Here is a 27,102-nt window from a genome sequence, read left to right on the forward strand (position 1 = left end):
TCTCTGAATAAAGAGGTAGATGACAGGGATTATTGATTTCTACTTATTAAAGTATTACATACATCTTCTAAAAGCATATCAAAGCTTTTCTGCTAGCATATGGTTCTTGATTCCTCACAAATAGAAAATTTCACTATGCAAACTGAAGTCCTGTCCCATAGTGCTGAACAGAACTCCATGCATGCACACAACATCAAAGGTTTACAGAAATAAAGAACTAAAGTGTGAGTATTTTTCACATTTATCTCAACTTTAAAAAGTTGGACTTAAATACTGTACTGTAAGTAGTACAGTACTATTTAGTTTACTGAATGCAACAGTACCCTAGCATGGCTCATTTATAATTTATTAATTGGAATGCCTTGAAGACTGAATTAGTAGGGATTAAAAGCAGTTAAAATGTTAACAATACCAACAAAATGTTTACAAAAGTTACAAAGATATATTGTAGACTACGGAGCAAGATTATATAACAGTTTAAGAATGAAAAGGAAATAGCATATTGTAATACACAATGGGAAAATAGCAGGAAAGAAACTAGTGAATGACATTTGATAGCAATCCATTATTAAAAACTATTCAATTGCATGACCCAAATTATTACTTGGGTCATGTATTAGGGAGAGCAATATAAATCCTGCCAGATAGGCAAAATTACTTTTATTTACCTATTTTATAACAGGTTTTAATAAAAATAGATTTAGCTGTTTAAAGGTTTTATCTGTAGTATGATCATTGATGCCTGATACTGATACCTCTATCCTGAGAATGATTAAAGTATTTAAGTGCTGTATCTGAATACTACTAACATTCTCATGTCTGTTTGTAAATTTGTAACCTTCAATTGGGCAAAATTGGAAAGTACATGGCAACAATTATTGAATCAAGGAACTGAAATGGGATAACTTACAGAATGCTGAGAGCCATGACTCCTATGGAAATGAAATATGGGAAAGTTGTGGCTGCTTCAGTGCCACTATACCAACGACACTTCCCCAGAAACCCATAGGTTGTGTGGCACAAGGAGAGATTGTATTCCCACTCTCTTTCCCATGTTTCTCTTGCCCCTGTGCCCAATTGGCTGAATGGCTGTTGGCTGTATTAAAAATGAGGCCAAAATTTGAAATCTCTTAACAGCGGTGCCAGAAAGGAAAGGACGAGGGAATGACTCTGGAATGCCTGCTGACAAGGTAGGACTGCCTGGAGAGTTCCCCAAGCCTATATTCTGGAAAGAGGAAGGATGAGGGAGGGATACCTGCTGGGAAGGTAGGATTGGCTGGGGTGGGGCACTGGCATTGGTGGGTGAGCCACCTTCCCCCCTATAAGGAGGGGATCCTTGGGCACAGACCAGAATGGGGAGCAGGGGTTTAGTTGACTTTATGGTCTGTGGCTTTCTTGGTTTCCCCTCCCCTCAGCAGTGGCAGGTAATTCATTGGATCAGCTGAGGAGGAGGAAGAGGAGGCTTCACCAGAGCTCTCCTAAGGGTTGTGAGGTGAAGGGAAACTGTGCAAGCCTATATTATATGTGATCCAATGTATCAGATGTTGTATGGGAATGAGGCCTGTTGCTCTATTCCTCTGAAGGAGGAATCTCTCTCCAAAAAACACGCCCACCACAGGTGCCATGGCACATCTACAGTCCTCAACTTACAACCACAATTGAACCCAAAATTTATGTTGCTAAGCATAAAACACTTGTTAAGTGAGTTTTGCCCCATTTTATGACCCTTTTGTCACAATTGTTAAGTGAATCACTGCAGTTGTTAAATTAGTAACATGCTTGTTAAATGAATCTGGTTTCCCCATTGATTTTGCTTGTCAAAAGGTCACAAAAGGGGACCACGTGACCCCGGGGATGCTAAATGAGTTAGTTGTCAAGTACTTTAATTTTGATCATTTGACTATGGAGATGCTGCAATGGTCATAAATCAGAGGTCTTCAAACTTGGCAGCTTTAAGACTTGTGGACTTTAACTCCCAGAATTCTCCAGCCAGCTACGCTATGCTGGCTGGAGAATTCTGGGAGTTGAAGTCCACAAGTCTTAAAGCTGCCAAGTTTGAAGACCTCTGTCATAAGTGGTCATAAGTCACTTTTTTCAGTGCCGTTATAACTTTGAATAGTCACTAAATCAACTGTTGTAAATTGAGGACTACCTGTACATTTTGCCTTAAGCTCAGTTGGAAAGGACATTATTCGGGTTCAGAACGGAAGAGAGCAATCCAGTCAGGTGTAGAGCAAGTCAGAAACCAGAAATATTTAGTGGGAAAATTAATAAATATTTACACTACTGCACTCATAAAACTTCAGTCCTTTGTACATATTCAAATTGGATTAATATATGCATATAATATATAAATATAAATATACCAAGTATAAAATATATATACCAAAATTTTTTCATTTTTCCAAATATTAAATCAGATTAAAAGTATACTGCAAATATGTACAAATCAAAAGCTATCAACACTATTGCTAAAGTAGTAAAGGATATGTGCCACTGACACTACAGAATGCACACACATAGCAGCAAATCCTTCAAAATGATATTCCAGTAATCTAAACAGCAGTTTTATAGGGTTGTCTTTTAGAAAAGTTGTTTCACTAGGTTAAAAGGTGTGTGTATGTGTGTGTGTGTGTGTAATACATGGGGGAAGGGAGAGGAGAAAGGAGGTTAAAAAGGCAAATCAATTTCAGTTTATAAACTGAGCAAAAAAACCTATATCCCTGAGTACAAGGAGATTATGGGATTTCTTTTTAAAGGAAATCATTTCTTGTTTAAAGAAAACATACTTAGAAATATAAATGCACAGATATAGAGAGATGTATTATGTATCATATCTCTTTAAGATAACAGATGATTTATTGCCCTGTAATTATTAGAAGTGCTGTCTCATGAAGGGGTGAAAGAAGTCGTTCGCATGATTCTCTACAAATCCTTTTTAATCTTGTCCAGGCAAACAGGGTTTTAGAACCCAAAGATGTACAATATAGAGACAAAACCTGTTGCTTATATCTCCCTGGATCGCTCTGAGAGATTCAGGTGAACTTTTCACACAAACATCCCCAACCAGGCTGACAGACACTTGAATGGCAATGATCAGAAATACCCCATAATTTCAACCCTACATGAAATCCTCTATGTTCTGAAAGTTTGGAAATTTTTAGTCCCCATTCTTTACCCTAACCAGGCATAAAAAGGATAGCTGGGTTTGGTACATCAAGAACATTTGTATGCCCAAATAACAAAATTATCTACCAACCTACACTAGTGAGATAAACTCCATAAGAGTTTATCTATACTAGGGCTGAGAGAGAGAGAGAGAGAGAGAGAAAGTGGCCCAAAATCACAGTGTCAGCTTCCACACCTAAGGAAGAACTAGAAACTGGGCCTTCTTGCTCTTAGTCTACCTTGTGCTCTTATTTAAATAAAGATTCTGAAGGAAATACCAACTCCAATTAATAACTAATAACCTAGTAACTATGAAAGTAGTTTTGTGCTTTGCTTCAGTATTCTGATTTTTGCTTTGCTAATATGAATGAGACCCCAGTTTATTCCTAGTACACCTTCAATTTGCTTATCAGATACTAATTTATTCCACTCACTTCTGCAGACCCTTTCTGACATTAGGACAAATAATTGTAATACAAAATCTTTGATTCCCTTTTAAATTTTATATGCATTGAACTTCAACAAAATAGATGCTTGAGACCTTCTTTTGAAGTATAATAAAATAACAGAATGAGTTCTATAATGTGAAAGCGCTTGTTTTAAGGATTCTTTTTAAAAAAATGCATTATACAAAAACATTATTTTTCCCATTATCTACTTGAAATGTTAACTTTTAACATTTGGGCATAAGCATTCTCAACATTATACAGTGCACCTCATTTCAGCTTTCCAAGTATTGGAATAATTCAAAAATAAATTAATAAACAAACAAACAAATTCCAGAAGCCTGTAGAGTCTATTTGAATAACTATTTTTAAATAATTCCAAAAGTCTAAGGTAGGGAAAATCTTCCAGTATTTTAAAAAATGAATATTTATTGCGCCATAAGCAAAACAAAGTCCACATTTGGAGATGGTGGACAACATCTGGAATTTTGAAAGTCAGAAACATCTGCCATTGAGAGTGGAAGCAATGATGGATAGAAGATATCAATTTATCAAAAGGCAAATTTCAGGGCACTCTTTTTCAAGGCAGGTGAGTATGTATCCAAGTAATCCTGTGTGATGCAACCATCCATTATTTCTATTTTGTAACAATGCCTAAGGATCCTAGAAGGTGCTCAGAAGCATTCTTATGATTAAAGAATATTGCTAGAGCTTTCTGCTTTGCTGCAAGACAACTTCCTCTTTAAATTTGCCACTAAAACTACAGAAAAATGTATGAAGGGATTCTGAGGGCCATGAAGGGAATGATACACTTATACCTATAGGTCCTCTCCTACCAACCTCTACCACAGAGCTTTTCCACAACAGAATCCACTAATTATAAAGTATTCCTTTCTGAAGATGTTGTTTATTCTTTTTTGTGGTTTATTCTAATACTATGTAGCAGAAAATTGAGACTCATTATGTACACTTTTCAAATTTACCTGTTTCTTTCAAGTTCCGTAGTGCGGCTGAGTCTACCTCTACTGATTTTGATTTCAATGGTAACTGTTCAGAGTCTATCTTTGGTTTCACTGTTGGCTCAATTTCGGACTTTGGCCTCCAGGATGCAATTTCCCCATTTATCCTATGTTTGAAAGTTAAATAATTTTATCAGCAATTAAGAAAAAATGAAACATGTAACAAAAACTTTATATATGCTTTTACAAAAATTACATCAGTTCTTCAAGAATCCAGTTCTTCAAATTGTGAGTTAGAAGCTGAGATATATGCAGAGACACACTTCTTACATGCAGGTTCCCTCCTTCAGTTCTCTTTTATCGAACTGTTACTATGACTTATGATTTATATACTCAGCAATTTATGGTTTCAACATGCACTTGGGAAATAAAGTAGAGAAATTACATTTCATTACTCCGTGTGTCTGAGAAAATAACAATAAAGAAAACAAATTGAGATGGCAGAAACAAGTGTGAATGTAAAAACCTACAGCGTGTTCTCCCAATCTCAATATGATTCTTTAGAAGGACAGGATCATAAAAGGTAAATAAAGATGTATTAATTGCAATATACCCTGTTTCCCCCAAAATAAAACATCCCCTGATAATAAGCCCGATTGGGCTTTTGAGCGCATGGCAGTAAGGTCAAGTGCTTATTTCAAGGTTCAAAAAAATATAAGACAGGGTCTGATTTTCGGGGAAACACGGTAGTTACATATGCAATTCTTAACTTGTTCAAACTTTGTCTTACAGCAATTTAAAAACGGCATGTTGAAGAATATCACGTACAAAATAAGATACTTACTTAGGAACTGGTGGTTGCAAAACTGTTTTATCTGGCCATTTTGAAAGCAAGATCCCAGCTTTTAATATGCTATTAGCCTTGTTTGGAGGGACAGGTTTTTTGGGTGGTACTTGGGGAGCCACTGGTTTAGAGATCTTCTGATCCAACACTGGTTTTTCATCTGGGAACAGAGTGAGAGAATAATGTTTACCATAAAAATAATGTAGAAATGATTTATGAAAGTTTCTTCCATGGGCATAGGCGGTTCTGAACAAATACCCCAATTTGCATTCTAGAAGCCATTTCAGATAAGACTAAGACATAGTTGAATTAAGACCAAGGAATCTTGCTTCCTTTAGTTTATTTTCTCAGGTTCATACAGCTGCAACGGACTCTTTTTAAACGGATACAAGTGGAATCCAGCATATTATTCATAAAGTCTGTAAAATATTGACTTTTCCTGGCTGTAGGATTTATTAGCAAAGTTTTTGCAGAAAATCATGAATTTATATTCTTTAAAATGTATGAGAGCCAGTCTAGTCTAATGGTTAAGGCACCAGGAAGCTGTGAGTTCTAATCCACCTTTTGGCATGAAAACCAGCTGGCTGGCTTTGGGCCAGTCTCTCTCAGCTCAACCCATAAGGTTGTTGTTCTGGGGGAAAATAGGAGGAGGAAGGAATATTAAATATGTTCACCATATCAAGTTATTTATAAAAATAATAAAAGTAGGACAAAACTCTAAAAAATCTATTTTGGATGGAGTTTAAATTTCTTTTTACTGCCAACAAAATAAATTTTACACAACTTTCGGTTGTTTTACAAAAAACTTTATTTTTAATCTGTATACGCTTCTAATGTTACACTGAACAGTGTAATTTTTAGTTAGTGCTTGTTATTTCAGGGATACATACAGTTTTAAAATTCTGTAAATATTATATGCCTTTTCTTATTTAGCTCCTTTCTACCACCTGAATCATATGCTTGTATTTATACTAAAGCTGCTTTGCTTTAAACCACAGTCCTAAAAATTTTTGTTTTGGGTATCAGGGGATAAACCTGAACTTACCCTTTTCTTCATTCCTGAGATGAGGAAACTTCTTCTCCACAGGCAGAAGATCAGCCTTAGAACCTGCAGATAGAGCCAATATTTAAAAATCACACTGCTTTAGTAGAGAAACTACTGTATGATAATTTAATACTAAAATGTATTGTACACCTATCAAATATGTGGTAGAAATCCAATTAGAAGTGCTGAGTGGCACAGGAATTTTAGTCCTTAAGAACAAGAATTGTTTTATGGCGTAGCCTTTTAAAATGATTGAATATATTGTTAAAGAGATTTTTTAACTACAGTTGCAAGAAAAAGTATGTGAAACCCTTGGGATTACGTGGAGTTTTACATGAATTGGTCATAAAATGTGCTCTGAACTTTATCTAAGTCACAACAATAGAAAAACACAGTCTGCTTAAAATAATACTACACAAACATTAGATGTTGCCATGGTTTAATTGAACATAACATGTAAACATTCACAGTGCAGGGAGGAAAAAGTATGTGAGCCCCTAGCCTAATGACTTCTCCAAGAGCTAATTGGAGCCAGGAGTGAGCCAACCTTGACTCCAATCAGTGTGATGATATTGGATGTGTTGCTGACAGCTGTCCTGCCCTTTAAAAACACACACCTGTTTTGGGTTTACTGGTTTCCAGAAACACTGTCTGATGTGAACCATGCCTCGCAGAAAAGAGGTCTCAGAAGACCTACAATCAAGAATTGTTGACTTGCATGAAGCTGGAAAGGGTTACAAAAGTATCTCCAAAAGCCTTGATGTTCATGTGTCCACGGTAAGACAGACTGTCTACAAATGAAGAAAGTTTAGCACTGTTGCTACTCTCCCTAGGTGTGGTCGTCCTGTAAAAATGACTGCAAGAGCACAGCACAGAATGCTTCATTAGGTAAAGAAGAATCCTAGAGTGTCAGCTAAAGACCTACAGAAATCTCTGGCACATGCTAACATTTTTGCTGACACATCTACAATAAGGAAAACATTAAACAAGAATGGAGTACATGGGAGGACCCCACGGAGGAAGCCATTGCTGTCCAAAAAAAATATTGCAGCACGTTTGAAGTTTGCAAAAGAGCACCTGGATGTTCCACAGCACTACTGGCAAAATATAATGTGGACAGATGAAACTAAAATTGAGTTGTTTGGGAAGAACACACAACACTATGTGTGGAGAAAAAAAGGCACAGCACACCAACATTGAAACCTCATCCCCACTGTAAAACATGGCGGAGGGAGCATCATGGTTTGGGGCTGCTTTGCTGCCTCAGGGCCTGGACGGATTGTTGTCATTGATGGGAAAATGAATTCCAGGGTTTATCAAGACATTTTGCAGGAAAACCTACGACCATCTGTCCGCCAACTGAAGCTCCGCAGAGGATGGGTGATGCAACAGGACAATGACCCAAAGCATACAAGTAATTCAACAAAAAAATGGCTTCAACAGCACAGAATACGCCTTCTGGAGTGGCCCAGTCAGAGTCCTGACCTCAACCCGATTGAAATGCTGTGGCATGACCTTAAGAGAGCGATTCACACCAGACATCCCAAGAATATTGCTACACTGAAACAGTTTTGTGAAGAGGAGTGATCCAAAATTACTCCAGATCGCTGTGCAGGTCTGACCTGCAACTACAGGAAACGTTTGGTTGAGGTTATTGCTGCCAAAGGAGGGTCAACCAGTTATTAAGTCCAAAGGTTCACATACTTTTTCCTCCCCGCACTGTGAATGTTTACATGTTATGTTCAATTAAACCATGGCAACATCTAATGTTTGTGTAGTATTATTTTAAGCAGACTGTGTTTTTCTATTGTTGTGACTTAGATGAAGTTCAGAGCACATTGTATGACCAATTCATGCAAAACTCCACGTAATCCCAAGGGGTTCACATACTTTTTCTTGCAACTGTATAGGAAAAAATAGTTATACACTATCACATGGAAGTATGTTCAGGATTATCTCCTCATTTGTATTCATAGAAGTCATGAATTCATATATATATATAAATTATTGTATAGGTAAGTCACAATTAATGCGAGTTTGAATAGTGCACAATTTGATTATGATTTATAAAATGAAACTAGGCTGTGACTATAGCATGTGAGCAGTTACCATTGAGATTGGAGATGTGAATCTTTGTGTGTGCAAAATGGAGAAAAGGAAGTTCTGATTGAGACAATTATTAATAATTTCCAATCAATTACAGTCTCTTTTGCAATTATGGTCTAATAAAACCCTATCTTACATACCTTGACTTTTTGCAGGAGGTGGTGGCTTCTTTGGCTTCTGCAAAGAGGACAAAATATAAATAACTAATATTTATGCCAAGTATTTTCTTGAATTAAGACCCAGAAGACAACAGGTATACTCAGTAACTCAATTGTACTGTCTATAAATTACTGGTGCAAGGATTACAAATCTTAGGCAGACCAAAGTTTTCGAAAATGATCAGGAAAATGATAGCTGAGAAAGAAGAGGAAGCAGAGAAGGCAAGGGGAATCAACAACTCTTTCTCCTCTATTTTATTTGTTTATCTATCAAAATTGTATGACATCCATCTTGCCAAAGGAGACTCTTCTTTCTCAGAAATCTCTTATTCTCCATAAGCAGAAGTTTTATTATTACTCATTTGGAAATAAGAGAGTATCTGTGAAGGTAAGGTACAGGTGACTATTGTTAGCTACATTTTCCAGAAAAAGGTGCAATTGACATACAAAGATAATTGAAAAAAATTGGTAGCCATCCAGGAACAAAACAACAATGAACCCAATTTTTCAAGTTCACTGAATTGTCTCTAAAATAACAACTAGAAACCAGTCTGAATTTTAAAAAAAACACACCCTGTAACACAACATTCAGAACATTTCCTGGGCCTTGTCTACAATTTGCTGGTGAAATACAATTAAGAAATTGAAATAGACTGATCAAAAGATCAAGAATTTGAAAGCAAATTTTGCACGTAGCAATTATTTTTTTTACTACCTTGAACAATTTGGTATCTCTAACTTTAGATTGCTTATAAACAATTCTTCTTCTTTTGTTCTATTAATTTTGGCCCAACTTCTTGCGGCTCCTGTAAAATCAAGACTAAATCATCTGCAAATGCCTGTAGTTTATATTCTTCTTTTTAAATTCTAATACCTTTTATCTCTTCATTTTGTCTTATATTTCTATTTAATACCTCTAATGTCAACACAAATAATAATGGTGATAGAGGACAACCCTGTCTTGTGCCTTTCATAATATTAGCCTTCTTTGTCATATCTCCATTTACCATCACTTTTGCTGATTGCTTATAATAAATTGTTTTAATCATATTTATAAATCTCCCCCCAAAATCCATAGTCTGTAGTTGTTTTATCATAAATTGTCAATTCACATTGTCAAACGCCTTCTATGCATCAAGAAACATCAATGCCATCTGTTTTTCTGGATGTGCTTCATAATATTCCAAAGTATTCAGAATTATTTTCATATTGTCTCTAATCTGTCTCTTGGGTAGGAAACCATTTTGGTCCATATGTATTATTTAACAATATCTTTAATCTATCAGCCATTATTGATGCAAATATTCTATAAATCGCATTTAACAGGGAAATCAGTCTATAGTTCTTTATTTGTTGCAGATCTGTATGTTCTTTTGGTATAAGAGTAATATATGCCTCCATCCATGAGTTTGGTATCTTTGGTTCTATCAGGAGTTCATTAAATACTTCCAGCATTGTGTTGTTTATTACATCTTGTAATGTTTTATATAGGTCTGCTGGCAATCCGTCTGGCCCTGGCATTTTGCCATTTTTTTTTTGTTTTTTAATCCCCTGTTAGTTCCATCATCGTTATTCTTTCCTCTAATGCTTTTATAATCTTCTGGTATTTTGGGTAATTCAGATTTTTCTAGGTATTGTTTTATCCTGTCTTCTGATATTGTCTCTTATTTAGAGTTTCTCGTAATAATTCTGTACTATTTTCTTTTCTTCATTTTGATAGTATACAGTTCCCTTCTCATCCGTTAGTTGATTAACTTTTTTTCTCTCTCCTTTTTAATTTTGTATGCCAACCATCTTCCTGTTTGTTTGCATTTTCAAAAAAATTTTGCTTAGAAATTTTTATTTTGAGTGCCAAATCCTCTTTTTCAATTAGATTCAATTCATGTTTTTTAAGGCCCATTTGATTTTTAATCCTCTTATTTTGTGTATCTTTCTGTAGTTCCATTTCTAATTTCTTATACTTCTCTTCCATTTTTTTGAGTTTCTTTTCTTTTTATTCCTTTTTCCCAAATAAGTCATTGCCAATCCTCAAATGTATGCTTTCACTCTATCCCACACATTTTGTAATGAGGTGTCTTCCTTTTTATTTTCTCTAAAAAAGAAAGTCAATTCTTTCTCCATAAATTGTTGAAACTCTTTTTCATTTAATATTGTTTGATTTAATGTCCATCTTGATCTCTTTTTTTGTCCCTTCCATATAATTGTAATTGGATTATGATCTGCCCATGTGCTTGTTTCAATGTTTATATCTTGTATATTAACTAATAAATTGGTTGATATCCACATCATATCTATTCTAGACCATGACACATGTCTATTTGAATAAAAAGTGTATCGTTTTTCTTTTGAATATCTTCTTCTCCAAACATCTTGGATATTTAATTCCTCCACCATTGTAAAAAAGGCTTTTGGAAGAGTTTTTCTGGGTTTATTTATTTATTTTTGTGGTTTTATAGTCCAATTCAATTTCTGTTACTGCACTCATCATGTAAATATTTTCATACTTGACTTCAATTATTTTTCTGTGAAATTTTCCATCAAAATCTTGTCATTTGGGGCATATATTGCCACTAAGAGTATTTGTTTATAGTTCATTGTTACTTCCACCATAAGAATCCTCTGTTCTTCGTCAGCAAATATTTGTTTAGTGTCTTTTTAATGTATAGTACTACACCTCTTTTACTTTGATGTGCTAGTGCAGTAAATACTTCTCCCAATTTTTGGTATTCCAAAAGTTTTTTATGTTATTTTCTAATATGAACTTCTTGTAAACATATTATGTCCATTTTTAATTTTTCCAATTTATTTAAAGTTCTTTTCCTTTTTATTGCCGAATTTAATCCATTTATATTTATTGATATTGCTTTTACTTCTTCCTCCATAGTTTACTTATTAATAGTCTTTGCTGATCTTGTCATTCTTGTCTCTCTTTGTTCTTTAACATCTTTTAGCCTTGCCCCTTCTCTTATTGCTCTTTCTTCTTGTTCCTTTGCTCTCTCTCTTATTTGATCTTCTTTTTCTTTCACTGTTTCTTCCTGGTATCTAATCTGTTTTTCCTCTCTCAATCTCTCCTCTTATAGTCCCAAATATTGATCATAAAATAGTTCTGCCTTCTCTAGCGAGTCTAATCTGTGTCTTTGCTCCTGCCAATTCACCAATATTCCTTCCGGTTTTAACTACTTGAAGCTCACTCCTTTTTAAATTAAACATTTTGTCAACAACTAGTATTCTTTTCTCAGATCTCTGACTCTTCAAGGTATTTGTTTCAACACCACAATCTCTCTGCCTTTATATTTTATTGGGTTGTTTCTTGCTGTCTGTAATATCTCTGTTTTTATTGCTTTCTTGGTGAATCTTACATGTATCTCCCTAGGTAATTTGTTTCTCAATGCATATCTAAGTATGTACTCTAAAAATCTCATGGATCTCACTTCATATCTTTTCTTTAGTTTCCTCCATTGCTTCCGCCAACAACTCTGCCATTATTTCAGCTAAATTTTCCCCTTTCTCTTCCATGTTTGAAATTTTAGATAATAATCTGCACGATCCATTTCTAAAGAAATAATTGTCTTTTCCTGGTTTTTATTAGCTATTGTAAGTCTGTCATCCAGCTCTCCCACTCTTTTTTCCGTCAATTCTACTTTTTCTTCCACCTTTTGTATTCTTTGTTCATTTTTTTCAATTATCCCCTTGACATCTTTTCATTCCCCTTCTACTTTTTCCATTCTCTCATCTAATTTGCCTATTCTTTCTTTGACGTATTCATGAAACGCCTGTATCATATTTTTTAGTTCCAGTTGCCTAGTCATAGTGTCCAATGTTCTCTGAGCTGCAGGGCTAAAAGTTGTTGCCGAGGCTATTGAAGGCAGATGTGTTGTTGTTTTCTTCATCTTGTAGTCTTGATATTATAATCCACCAGGTTATAATCCAAATAGAATTTATAATCCAAATATTTAATCCACCCCGTTGGGTGAATTAAAAAAAAAGTAAAAGTACAAAAATAAGCCAACCAACCAAAAAGAAAAAGTAAAAATAAAAAGGAGACAAAGAGAGATAACAAAAACAAAACAATACAAAAATAAAGTATTACAATCCAAATCCAACATTCATGATTTTAATCTTCAGATTTTTCTAACCTTAATCCAAATTTCCTCTGGTGAGGAATTAACTAGACCAAAAAGCCAATGGCAGGAAAAAAAAAAGAGGAATGTCTGTGTACAAAAAAGAAGCACAGACCACAAATAAAAAGAAGAAAAAAGAAAAGAAAAACACAATCCAATCAATTGTTAAATACAAAAAAAGGCAACTGAAGATGAAAGAAAAAGGAACGAAAAATTAACAAGTAGAATCTCCACTCTGTTATCCATAAGTAAAGGAAAAAGAAAATATCCCGGGGGGGAGGGGCAGCATCCACAGCGAAACGATGGTTTCTTTGGGGGCTCCCAAAGGATCATCAATATTGCAGCCATCTGGGGTTTTTTTTGACTGAAGCTGTCCTGTAGGGATGGTGAACGAGAGAGGCACAGACTGGCAAGCACAGGGAAATTGCAAATTCCCTGGCTGGTCAGAAGAAGCCTCTCAACCGGACGGCTGAGAAAGCAGCCATTGAGACCTGCTATGAAGCTGGGGTGGCCACAGCAGAAGCATGGAAGTAAAGGGAAGTGTGGATCGTCTGGGTGAGATGCCTGCTTTTCTTAAAAATACAAGTTTCTTTTCATAACCTCCAGGAAATAGCTAAAAGAGGAGAAAGTGGCAAAAAGAGAGGAGGGAGAAGTGGGTGTGTGTCGGCTTCTCTACCTTCGACAATACAGCAAGCCCAAATGAAAGAAAAGAAAATTAAATGAATTAGCAGAATTAATTTGGACAACAAGAGAGTAAGAGTAGAAAGCCTGATTGAATATTTTTAAACTTTTTAATCTTAACAAATGAAATAGAATTAAATTTAAGTAATGGAATGAATTGTTTTTAAAAGGAAAAACTTCTTCTACTTTTCCTGGGTGAAAATAAACTCCAGTGCCACCTAGAGGCACCACTGAAAGGATAATGAACTAAATAATAAAGTTAAATGAATAAGACAAGACAAGACAAGACAAGAATGATCTTGATAATGCTTGCTGAACTGATTAGAAATTGTCTGGTCTAATAGACTGAGGTATACTGAGAGCCTTGTTTTTAAATTCAAGCTGAAACAGTGTACCTTTTGAAGTTTGCAAAAGAAGTAATAACAGGAAAGATTATTGACAACTCCAATTATTATTATTCTTGATACCAGGTCCTGGATGATATTACCCTGATCGTCTGTCTGATTTGATTATTTTTCATTTATTCTATCACCTGTCTCTGGAATACTGTCAAAATTTGTTCAGGAATCTATTCTGTAAGTTTGTTAAAGTCATTCATAGAATTCCAAGTATGCAATGTATATTGTAACACCTTTCCCAAATACTTCTCATCACTAGTTCAAGTTGCATTTACTTATTCTTTACTTATACATTGTTCTGTATGCTTTAGAAAGATTTCCGTAATCCCTAGTCACCACACCTTCTGATAACCCAAACATGCAGTTCAAGAATAACATATGGCTTACTAGTATGCCAGGAAGAAAATTTAGATTTTTATAAGTTTAATTTTGCTGAGACTTTTAAAGACCCAAGCCAGGATCTTTATTTGAATTAAAAATATTTCAGAGCCAAAAATGAAAGTACTAACATTATTATACATTTTGGGTTCACATTTCCAAAAAAAGCTTCAGAGTGATAGGAGTGCAAATGTAGCATTTGTCTACATGACTTCAAAGCAGTGCAGATGTATGATTTAAGATCAAGAGCATTTGTTTTCAGAAGTTGAAGACAAGGGTTGCATCCATGACCCTGCACATTCTGAAGCAATTTTTGGAGACTGAACTTGAGGTGCTGAACAGTGGTAGCAATAGTGTTTGTCTCAATCTCATCTTCCAAGATCACTTCATTGCTCTTCATAACAGGCCTACAAGAAAAGTTAGGCCACACATTAATGACTGGACCATTATGTCACCCAAATAAGGTTTCTCCAAAGAGCTCCATTGTTATGGCAATGCTATATTAACAGAACAATTGCAAGGCCAAAATAATTAAACGAGGAAAATAAAATGCTGAATTATGAAAAAAGCCTGGGACACCATGGATATATAAAACACACTACTTGGTTGTTAAACCAGCTTTTTAAAGCTAAAACTTTTTTAAAAGTGCAATAAGTACTTACAGGAAAATCTTTATCAGATTCATGAATCTGAACTGCAAAGTTATCTGGAAAAACTCCTTCTTTGCCATTAAGAATGCCTCTCCACCATCCTTCCTCCCCAGTGTCCTAAAACAAAATTACTAAATGTATATTCATTTTACACAACAAATAAATGTTAAGGCTTCATCATCTACCCACCAGTTTACATTAAGTTGCAGTTTTTTAGAAATTGAGCCACGTATTGCACTAAGCCATTAATTATGTGCTAGTTTTTAAGACTTAATATGAGATATGCATATGATCACTGAATAAGCAAGAATTTGCTCTAAGTTTGGAGCAAATTTAGTTTGGAACATGGTTTGATGTTGGCTTATTGGTTGCAAATGTTATTTTGAAAGAAGTGCTAATGATTATTTTTTTTTGCCATGAGCATATCCTTGCATAAATTAATCTAAAACATATGCATAGCATGGCTAAACAAGGAATAGGGGAAATACACAATGAATACTTTTGCCTGCCAGAAATCTAAGGCCGACTTTGTCTTGGTTTCTTTGCTTTTGACTTGAGTGATGTGTGAATCAGTCCATCATGACTTGGTCAAAAGCCATGGTTTAAAACTATCCCCTAACTTTGTATTGGTGTGCTTAGCTATAATGTTCATCACAGGTGTGGCAAATATTGATACTATGTTGGAAGGCATCCCACTTTAATTAATGCCAAGCCAATGCTTTATTCTTTTAAGTAACTTTCTTACTACTTGATCCTTTCCTTCTCAAATGTTAAAATGTAACAGCTAACCAAAAACTTCCTTTTTAATTCAGTGAAGAATTGTGCTGGAACTCTTTGACTATGTGTAAAATCATAGGAGTTAGAAGAATCTCAAAGGTCACGTAGTCAAATTTCCTGTTCAGCATAAAACTGCTAAAAGAATTTGAAGATGGCTATCCAGCCTGTATGAATACTCCATTGGACATATCATACCACTTCATGAGGTAAAGATATATGTACCCATGCTATATATCTACATATGTTTATATGCACATATAGATAGCCCTTGTTTAACAACTATTCACAATTATGACAGCGATGGAAAAGTACTAATGCTAAAAAGTACTTATGACCTCTGCAGGTTTGTAAAGCAAAGGAAAGCTCAGTTTCACTGTGACTGCTTTGCTTAACTGCGTTGTCAGTCCCAAATTGTGGTTACTAAACAAGGACTACCTATAATGCCCTAGCTTTTAAAACATTCTTTCAACTCAACTCTTGTTACTGAGAGTATATTACCAGTGTAGGATAAAATGGAAACTTTCTAAGAACCTAGAGAAGCTGACATGTGAGGGGATGAAGTGTGTATGTAAGTAGTAAACAATATTGGTGTGAGGATTCAGCCTTGCTTTACTCCTTATTTTGTCGATATTGCTTCAGTGAGGAATCTAAATAAACCTCCTTCATTCTGGTAAATATAACTGAAAAGAACTGTTGCAAAAGATACAGTAGATGCTTATCTATGTTAGTATTATCTAATTTAATCAATAACTTACTTCTACGGAGTCAAAGTACGCAGTCAAATTAGTAGTTGTTATATTCAAATGTTTTGTGGTACCGTTCTCATATTTAGAAGCAAGATAAAAAAGAAAACCTGACAATTGTCAAACATGCTCTGACCTTTCCTGAAAACTATTTGTTCATTATAAATAATCTTGTTAGCCTCTATCCAGTCTTCCAGTTTGTCGAATACTGTTTTGACATAAAATTTAATACAGTAGGAATATCTTACAAGTCTGATTGGTTCTTGGGATTCTTGGGATTTTCCTTGCCCCTTTTAAATAATATAGGTATTATTATATCTAAGCTACAGTGCTCTAGATAGATTCTGGCCTGCAGAAAAAGTGTTTTATGACCAGTACTCAAAATTATGACCACTGCACCACTTCTATGGTCATGTTATCACAATGCTGGCACTTAGCAACAGGCTTGCATTTTTGACCAGTTGCAACATCATGCAGTCATATGATCATGATCTGCAACCTGTTTGCTAGTTTCTAGCAAAAAAACCAGCAAAAAATATCTATTAGGGAGGCTGGATTCATTTAACGACCATGGTAAAATGGTCATAAAATTGGGTGACTGACTGACATCAGGATTCATTTTTATGACTACCCTGACTTCCAACAGAAATTCTGGACCCAATTGTGGTTGTAAGTCAAGGACTAATATTTAAATATAAATAACTCTGGTCTACAAATTTTGGGAAATTATCAACCTCTGAGATAAAATGTGTTAATTTTACATATTTTGATTAAATGAATTAGAAAACAGGTGATAAAGGTGCTGGTTGGCTAAAGTTTTCAAGATATTTCACAATAAAGATTTATACACAGGTGAGAGTATACAAGGGAGGGTATGTCTAATTTATTTATTTTATTTATTTATTTTGATTTATATGCTGCCTTTCTCCAGAGACTCAGGGCGGCTTACAATGCATTAAGCAATAGCCTTCATACTTTTGTATATTTTATATACAAAATGATCATGATGCCTCGTAACTTCTCAACAAAGTACGGTAGAACATTGAAAATGGTACCACATGGAAGTGTATAAATTTATCTTCGTTTTGAGAATAGCAAGGCAGATGACTATGAAAAACATGTGGAAAATTTGCTTAGATCCTATAAAGCACTTGATGCAAACACGTCACTGAAAATTCTCTTCTTACTCTCGCATTTAGACTATTTCCTTTTGAACTGTGGGGCAGTGAGTAATGAGCATGGGAAGAGATTCCATCAGGATCTCGTGGGCATGAGAAAAGATACCAAGGGAAATGGAATCCGTCCATGCTTGCTGATTACTGCTGGAATCTCCCCAGTGATGATCTTACTGCAGTTCAAAGAGAAAAGCCAAAAAGTGCAGTTTAGATACCGAATAAAGATAGAACCTTCTCATTTAATCTGATGTTAGAGCTTTTCAGTTTTTCATGCGAAAAGCATAAAGATGTTATATGAAAAACCAATAAATGATTGGAAAGTTATGTTATTGGTATCACTAAAAAGATAAATTTATAATAATTGGTGTGGCACTATTCTCATTGCTATACCACATTTTGCAGAAAAGTTATAGAGCCTCGTTGTTTTGAATTATTTTGATGCAATTTTGACCTGAAGATGTATCTTGGAAATTGGAGCCAATTAAGTCCAAAATTAAGTACTCAGGACTTAATTTTCCTTTATTAGTGACCCAATTCTGGTAAAATTAAGCTACTTTCATTTCCAAGGCTTTCTCCTTGTAGACCAGTGTAACTTACCTTATTTATTATTTGGATAATATCACCTTCTTTAAAATTAAGTTCATCTTCATGGGTACCTTCATAGGCAAACACAGTTTTGCAGTATTCTTTAGCTTAAAGGAAGGAATAAAAGTTGTGAACGCTGAGCACATTCCAATGGTTGTTGCTTGAATACAAGTGTTTAAATTTCATTATAAGTAATTAATGTGGAGTTCAGGTGACACTTAAAGTGGAATGTCTATTAAATCTGAATGGGATCTTGCATATACATATGGGAATTGAATGTTATGTATATGGATTTTATGCATGCATATTTTACACATGCATAAAATCACTGATAAGTTTATGGTAATGCATATTGTGAATATGAATCACAGAAAGATTCTGCCCATTGCATTCATACTCAACTAAACCACGATCACTTTAGTCAAGGGTTTACTATATTTTATATATTTAATTTATATTACTTTACCATAAAGTATGGCACATTACTATTAATTATTTAAAAACTATGCTAGTAAAGGATACAGAATCACTCCACAAAATCATTAGGAAGAGATGGGAAGAGTATGCATTTGACCTTCCCCTCATTTTATGAGCAACTGAAAAAAGACAAGGAAGCAGCTGAGGAACCATAGCAATTAAGTTATTGAAATGATTTCTAAAGTCCTCAGTTCAGAAAAGACAAGGAGAGTAAAGTCAAGGGAAAATCTAAGATTCTACCAGATTAACCAAGATTTATAATGGAAAATTATTATTACATTTTTCCTACACAAGCTAATAATAATAATAATAATAATAATAATAATAAATAATAAATAATAATAATAATAATAATAATCCTCTTGTGAGTCTTATGCAGCAGAATATTATATATTTACAAGCAGTAAAGAAATAAATTGCTATCAACTATCTTCACCATCGCTAAAATGAGAAGTTGCTTTCATGCCTTGTCATGCTTAAGGTATTTTAGCTGTGAAGGTGAAATGTGGCAGCCTTACATTAATCAAACATAGTGAAATCAAATGGAAATTATATTAGGATACATATTCCTCACCCAGGTTGTAAGAATGTTTTCGTCAAAAAAACAAGAATGAATTATCGGCCTTTTGAGAAATCAATTTTTATCAAATATTATATATTAAATATTTTAAAATAAAAATAAAATAGATATAAAATCATACGTTTTTGTTTGCTTTCTGTTTCTGTTTTTGCAATTTCTGTTGCCATTTCTGATTTTGTTGTGCCATGGAATGAGGTTACCTTTGGTCCAGATGGAAGATTAGGTAATGGCTACATGAGAACACGGAGATAAAAACAAGAATTAGGCAATTGGCAAATGTATTTTAATTTGTGGTCTCTGAATCACCTCAGAAAAATAAATTGCAAGTTATAAATCTTATAGAACAAGAAGTTAATAAAATACATTTCTTTTATTTTCAATGCATTTAAATGCAATGAAATATATACTGCTTCTAAATCAAAATATTGTCTATCTATTGGAAAGACTTATAATAGGCTGCAAGTCAAAGCATATTTTATTTAGATATAATCAATTTTCTGAGCCAGCCTTCAGATTTCTCTGGATATCAGCTCATCTTCTCCAAATTTAGCACATTAATGTGTTTCATCTTTATTAGCATTCCATGTTTTTTCATTAGGTGTTATTAATGGGTATTAAAGTTTCAACACTACTGGAATAACAACAACTTCATCTAATGACAAGATGGCAACATTAAATATAAGAAATCATACAAAATAGACAAGGCAGGGCAACCCTTTATATAACTAGAAGGAAATTACACATGGCAATAAACAAACCTCTACTACCTACGAAAGACTTCTAAAGTCTGTTTTGCAAATGTTCTTATACTAAAAACCACAATTACACCTGCCAAAATATAGATACACAAACATGTAATAAATCACAATAACATACATGAAAACTTAACATGTTTTAAAAAATAGATTAGATCTAAGAAAAAAGTATAGATCAAATGATATATGCTATACATGGTTGGCCATAACATTTAAAAAGGTCAAGTATCCTTTAAAAATTAGTTCAGCTTGTGGAAACGGGTACAACTACAACATTAAACTATGGATTTTTCCCAAATGGATTTTGAGCAGTGGAAGTACAACTACACAAGTGCTATTTTTCCTGACCCATGGCAGCAAAAAGCCTTTACATACTGTATTTTTCAGAGTATAAAACATACTTCCCCCCTCTAAAAGAGGCTGAAAATTAGGGCGCGTCTTATACACCGAATGTAGCCCTGCCCACCTACTGGCCCCCACACTTTGGTCTCCTTGCAAGAAACAGCCCGTTTCAGTTTCAGTACAGCCGATTAGCACAAGCAGCTGGTTGTCGGTTGGATCAGCCTCCCGACGATCAGCTGTTGCCGCCTCCGCACACCCCATTTTCGGCCTCCGCACGCCCCATTTTCCGCCTGTTCCGGGCGGCGAGGAAGCCAAAAATGAGATGCAGAGACTGAAAATGGGATGTGGGGAGGCGGCAATAGGCTATTGCCATCCCTGCAACCTGAAACAGCTGATCGTCGGAAGGCCGATCAAACCGACAATCAGCTGCTTGTGCTAATCAGTATGTGCTGAAACTGAAATGGGCTGTTTGCTGCAAGGAGGCAAATTGCTGGGAGGCAGAGGCAGATTTTCTTCTTCTGCTAATCAGACTATGCTGAAACTGAAATGGGTTGTTTGCTAAAAGGGTTAGCAAACCCAGCTAAAATTGCTGGGAGGCAGAGGCAGATTTTTTTTTTCTTGTGCTAATCAGCTGTGCTGAAACTGAAACTGAAACAGGCTGTTTGCTGTTTGGTGCAAGAAGGCAAATTGCTGGGAAGCAGAGGCAGATTTTTTTCCCCCTTGTTTTCCTCCCCAAAAGCTAGGTGCATCTTATACTTCAGAGCGTTTTATACTCCGAAAAAAGCGGTATTTTATTATCAGAGTGCATCATTTACAAAGGAGCAATCTGTGCTGCCTGAAGTACTCAACATATAGTCAGTCTATATGCATAGTCCTCCTTTAGAATTTCAAAAACCTAGTCAAACTATGGAAGATTCCCACCCACTCCCTGCCATTTCTACTGCCATGTTCATGTGCTATTTTACTGGTACAGACATGAACAGGCATTTGGAAGTTTTTGCTTCCTTTTAGTGACTTATCCATTCTATTTGTATGCTGCCTGACTCCCAATGTGTTCTTTGCTGCAGCTTGCCATACTCTTGAAACCATCTCTTTTTAATTAGGATAAAGTTTTCAAATGATAGTTTATGCAGCTGGTTGTTGTTTTTTTAATTGTATCCCACCATTAACTCTGGGAGAAAAGTAGGTATCCACAGTGACCTCCCACTTTATGCCATATCAACTTGCAAGAGGGTTTGGGCTAAGAGTGACTGAGACAAAGTTAGTGAGTTTCTGTGGCTGAGGATGGACTAGAACATAGGTCTTCCCATTCCTGGTCAAACAGACCATACTGGCCCTCAAATTTTCCCAAATTATACTTAAGAATAGAGTTTTAAAGATCTGGAGAATACGGTAAACTGCTTAATGTAAAAGGCATCAATGGGATGCCTTTTACAGCCACTGCTGCAGAATAATGTTACCTGTGAAACAGCAACTCTTAAGAAAAGGCAGAATAAACTTCTTCCCAAAATAAACAATCTTGTTTTTATAAGTGCACAAAGTAACAAGCTTTTTATCACAACATATACAATTGCTACATTTTGAAATGTGTATCATTTAGGCCCATTACCTTATCTTGCTTTTTTTCTTCTGAATCATTACTAGACAATCTCGGCTTAAGTTTTACTGAGCCTTCTTTGAAAATATCTCCAAACCCAACTCCTCTGATTTTCTTTGGTTGTGCTATCTGTGGAGACTCGCTACCATTTCCTGGTGAGGTTGCAGGAGACTGTGGTCCATGAAAAACAGATTCTAAAAATGGAAAAATTAGGTTAGCGCTTATGTTTATGTTAAGCATCCACACAGGACCAACTAAGTATGCGTTAGCATTGGGATTTTCAATGCAGGATCTATTACATTGTAAATACTACAGGAATATTAGGTTCACTTACACTCTGTCCTTAATAATATGTACATTCCAAAGAAGGTCGGTGAATTCTATATGAATCATCTAGAAGATTTGAAACCCTTCATTACTTATTTTTGGTCTCCCAGTTTCTAGCCCAGGGTATTAACCACCTCATCAAACTCATTATGGGTCTCATTATGGTAGTTTATGTTATACTTTTATTATGGAGACTCTTTGTTATGTTCATATTTTAGCTCAATGATTTGACTTTACTTTTGTGTTGTATATAGTAGGCCTCAAGTTACGATGGCAATAAGGACTGGGATTGTTTTGTTAAATGATGTGGTTGTAAAGCACATCAGGTGATAGCATCATTTGGTAGTGCCAGTTTTCATTGTAACCCCAAGTGCAGGTTGTTTAATGGGAAGCAGGTAGAGGCCAGGGAGGCCCAGTGCAGGCCATGCAGGGCCACAGGGCGGGAAGAGGGTGCACCATCATGCAAATGCAGGGAGGCCTGAAGTTTGAAACCAAAGCTTCCACAAGGCATGAGAATGAAAAATTATCCATTCTGAGACAATCGGGGGTGTTTTCACAAGGATGCCCTTAATCTCCAGCTCTGTCTCAGATCTAACTGTTGAGGTTCCATTACATGATGTTTTTACGACTCTAACCTTTCTCCTTATTACTTGGGTAAAGAAATGAAACACTAGAATGAGGCAAACATATAAAGATGACAGGAAGAGAAAATTTCACCATAACTTGTATTTTTCTGCTCTTTGATTGAATATGTCATCAATCTGAGTATTAACAGTTTACATCAATTAAGATAAAATTAGAGATACTATTCAAATACCGTAAGGTTAAAGATGTGGAAGCTTTAAAATATTTTTATATTTCTATAAGCGTATACATACATTCTTAACATTCCAAATTTTATAAGATACAAACATACTTATTTGGCAGTAACTGTAATATATCATACATATACATTTCATTGGGGTACACAAGTTAATTAAAATCTCATTATCATGGTTAAATCTGGTGACAGACCATATTTTATATGTCAGTACACCCAGAGCCCAAAGTGAATAAAGTTATAGCCCTTACTTCAATGTGATTCTCCTCTCCAAATGTGATTCTCCCTTCCCAAGGCTATATGTGATATGGAGGAAATATTAATAACTGCAATCAACCTATTCAGGAATGTGGCCTGGAGACAATCCAGGAATAGCTTAACCATAGATGAGTCTATCCTTGACATATTTGATCAAATGTAGCAATACTTAATGACAATTACGCTATTATGACAGGGCTGTTGATCAAAACAAAGTTGGATCTCACTAGGACTATACAGTAACATTTGTAAGTTTGCTTCCAAACAATGAGGAACCTCATATAAATTCAAATTCTTCAAATACTTACATATGTTTAGCTTTGAGCAAACTGTATCTCTAAATGGACTAATAAATGTGCTTGAAATTAAGCACCATATGCAATTAACTAAAACTAATCTTTAATCGCACTCCATATAAATGATACTACATATTACTAATTTAGAGTAATAGTAGTTTGGAACTGCCCAATTTCAGAATGACTCTGTGAAATGTACTCTAAAAAAATAGAAAACAATTTAAAAAATTATATGCATGGACGAGCCATATTCTATAGCCAAGAAATAAAACTAGCAGGGGCTCCACAAGCACCCTACTCCAAGGCCATATTTTTAAAGACATCCAGAACATCATCCAAATGGGAACTATGTGGATCACTGGGGGAATAGCATTTCAGAAAACAGGTGCTGCAATGAAGAAGGTATGGGTCTTAATAGACAGAACTGACCGAGGAGATCAATCCAACCAGGCTGAGAAAACTATGGAAAATCAGTAATCTCTCAAATAACTTGGTTCTATGCAATGGAGATTCAGGTGATCTCTAGCCTCTTGGCTCTCTGAGCAAAAGATGCGAGTCCAAGACAATCCCAAGTTGTTCACTAGTGCAAGTCTATTTAAGACTAAAGAAGGAAAGATTCCAGATCTGGGAAAATGAAAAATCCACAACTATTCAGTCTTGGCATGAAGGAGCCTGGATTTCTTCTTCCCCATCCAGACATTCAGGCACAGGGACAGGACACTGAAGCTCACTTGGCTGGCTAGAAATGTACACCTAAATATCTTTCACATATTGATGAAGGATGTGATTGGGGTAAATTATATGGTTGCACTGAAATATGATTTGCATTTTCTTTTATTTATATAAAGGATCTGTATGGCTGTCCATCTTAAACAAAACTGGGCCGGCCATAATAGCAATAAAATCCAATTACTATAAAACATAACCATAAAACCATAAAATGGTCAAACAAAAACGACAACTTTAATCATGACCTTAGAATGCCCTCCAGCCAATTGCAATTGATCTTATTCTAATCTATTCTATGTACTCTATTCTATTCTACTTCAGCATCTAGGTAAAAGGCCATATTTTGATAGTTTTTCCCAAATTTAAAAGGGTGGGGGCTGCCAAATCAGGGGGGAGTATGTGTTCCGTAAGGTCGGGACAGCCATGAAAAGGGGCGTTGGTCCTACCTGACACGCTCCTTCTCGTTGTGTGGAGACAGCAGCCAGCCTGGGTAGCACTCGCCCAATCAGCTGAAGGACTGAGTCAGCCAATTATGTTAAAGTCCGCCCTTGTTGCCGGGCAGATCCAGCTTTTGATGAAGGACTATAATGGCAGACTCGGCGTGTGGGTAGGCAGAAAGGAAAGACCAAGAAGAAAGACTCCAATAGGACCAGACAGGCAAAGGGAGGGTCTGGCTGCTGTCTCCACACAACGAGAAGGAACGTGTCAGGTAGGACCAACACCCCTTCTCCATTGTTCGGTGGAGACAGCAGCCAGCATGGGACATACCCCAGTTCACTGTCCCCAAGTCTGGGAGGGGCCAGGCTGGTCCGAAACTACATCACTGGCCACAACCTGTTGTAACACCTGACGACCGAAGGCAGCTTCAGCCGAAGCAAACTTGTCCAGTTTATAGTGCCGTATGAACGGTGCAGGCGAGGTCCAGGTAGGTGCCCGGCAAATCTCCAACAATGAGGCTTGCGTAGCCCAGGCTGCCGACGTGGCCGCGCTACGTGTGGAATGGGCCGTTACCCGAGAAGGCCGCGGCAAGGAACAAAGGTCATAAGCTGAAGCAATGGTCTGACGAATCCAGCGGCCTATAGTAGAGGAAGACACCTTGAGACCCAACGAGACTGGGAGGAAGGATACAAATAACGCTTCCAAACGGCGAATAGTAGCAGTCCGCTTGATGTAAATTTGCAGAGACCGCCGGACATCCAGAGTGTGCCAACGGTGCTCACGGGGATGAGAAGGACGCGGGCAGAAATTTGGCAGAATAAGTTCTTGTGCGCGATGGAAGACGGAGTTCACCTTCGGCACGAAAGTAGGATCCAATCGGAGGACAACACGGTCCGCGTGAAACACGCAGAGGTCAGCTCGGATGGATAAAGCCGCTACCTCCGAAATGCGACGAGCTGAAGTCACTGCCACCAAAAAGGCAACTTTGCAAGACAGCAGCCATAGGGAAGCCGTCCGTAGAGGCTCATACGGAGGATCCATGAGGGACTCAAGCACCAACGGAAGGTCCCAGGTCGGGTAACGATGCAGGACCGGAGGAGACAGGTTTGTTGCGCCCCGAAGAAAACGCCTAATCAGAGGATGTAGAGCCAGAGACGACAGTGAACCGCAGGTGAGTACGGATGAAATGGCGGCCACCTGGCGACATAATGTGTTAGGGGCGAGACCATCAGAGAGACCCCGTTGGAGAAAGACAAGGATGTCCATAATAGAGGGTTGGAGGACATTCACACTAGTCCGGTCACACCATGAGCAGAAGGCCCAAGTCGCAGAATATATTCTGTCAGTGGAGGAGCGTCTCGATGCCTGGATCGTCCGAATCACATCTTCCGGGGAGAGAGCACTCTTCAGGGTGAGCCGCTCAATCTCCAGGCGGTCAAGCTGAGCCAAGGAAGGTCCGGGTGGCTCAGTGCCCCTTGCGTCAGAGCATCCGCCTCGAAGGGAATGCGCCAGGAGGGAGCGACCGAGAGGGAGACTAAGTCCGCAAACCATGCTCTGCGCGGCCAATGAGGAGCCAAGAGAATCACCTCTGCCCGTTCGTCCAGGATCCTGCGGATGATCCTGGGTAGTAAGGAGGTTGGTGGGAAAGCGTACAACAGGCCCTTCAGCCACGGAACCCGAAGTGCGTCGATGGCTTCTGCCTGAGGCTCCGGAAACCGGGCAAAGAAATGGGGCAGCTGAGTAGTGGCATGAGTTGCAAACAAGTCTACCACTGGCGTCCCGAACCGATGGACCAGGGATTGAAAGATCCTGGGATGAAGGCGCCACTCCGCATTGTCCACCACCTGACGGCTCAGCCAATCTGCTTGTGTATTGGCAACACCTGAAATGTGTTCCGCCCGTAGAGACTCGAGATGACGTTCCGCCCAAAGGCCGAGTCTCATGGCCAGAGATAACAGGGCCTTGGATCTGGTGCCGCCCAACTTGTTGAGATGTGCCTTGGCAGTCACATTGTCCGTCAGCACAAGCACATGAGATCCGGAGATCAGATGGCGAAACGCTCGGAGAGCCAGGAAGACAGCTTGCAGTTCCAACCAGTTGACTGGACGAAGAGAGTCCGCTACGCTCCACGTTCCCTGGGCAAGTTGGCCTTGGCAATGGGCGCCCCAGCCCCGGAGACTGGCGTCGGAGGTTACCACCACCCGTTGAGGTTCCAGGAAGAGACAGCCTGCTGATATCGTCGGGGATCG

The 27,102-nt window shown here is 37.0% G+C and overlaps 1 protein-coding gene across 2 annotated transcripts in view; it reads right to left on the reverse strand.

The window, feature by feature from the left end:
* CD2AP (CD2 associated protein) overlaps window positions 1-27,102 on the reverse strand; it is an 86,400-nt gene that overhangs the window by 22,476 nt on the left and 36,822 nt on the right. For both annotated transcript variants that reach the window (XM_034426816.3, XM_034426815.3), the window contains exons 6-13: window positions 21,998-22,179; window positions 19,413-19,521; window positions 18,247-18,341; window positions 14,967-15,071; window positions 8,709-8,745; window positions 6,463-6,525; window positions 5,418-5,577; window positions 4,598-4,740 (exon numbers count right to left, since the gene is read on the reverse strand). In XM_034426816.3, the coding sequence (XP_034282707.2) occupies window positions 4,598-4,740; window positions 5,418-5,577; window positions 6,463-6,525; window positions 8,709-8,745; window positions 14,967-15,071; window positions 18,247-18,341; window positions 19,413-19,521; window positions 21,998-22,179 (894 nt within the window). The remainder of the gene's footprint in view (window positions 1-4,597; window positions 4,741-5,417; window positions 5,578-6,462; window positions 6,526-8,708; window positions 8,746-14,966; window positions 15,072-18,246; window positions 18,342-19,412; window positions 19,522-21,997; window positions 22,180-27,102) is intronic.

The sequence above is a fragment of the Pantherophis guttatus genome, chromosome 1 (genome assembly GCF_059756535.1).
Source record: "Pantherophis guttatus breed Tessera chromosome 1, ASM5975653v1, whole genome shotgun sequence".
NCBI lineage: Eukaryota > Metazoa > Chordata > Lepidosauria > Squamata > Colubridae > Pantherophis > Pantherophis guttatus.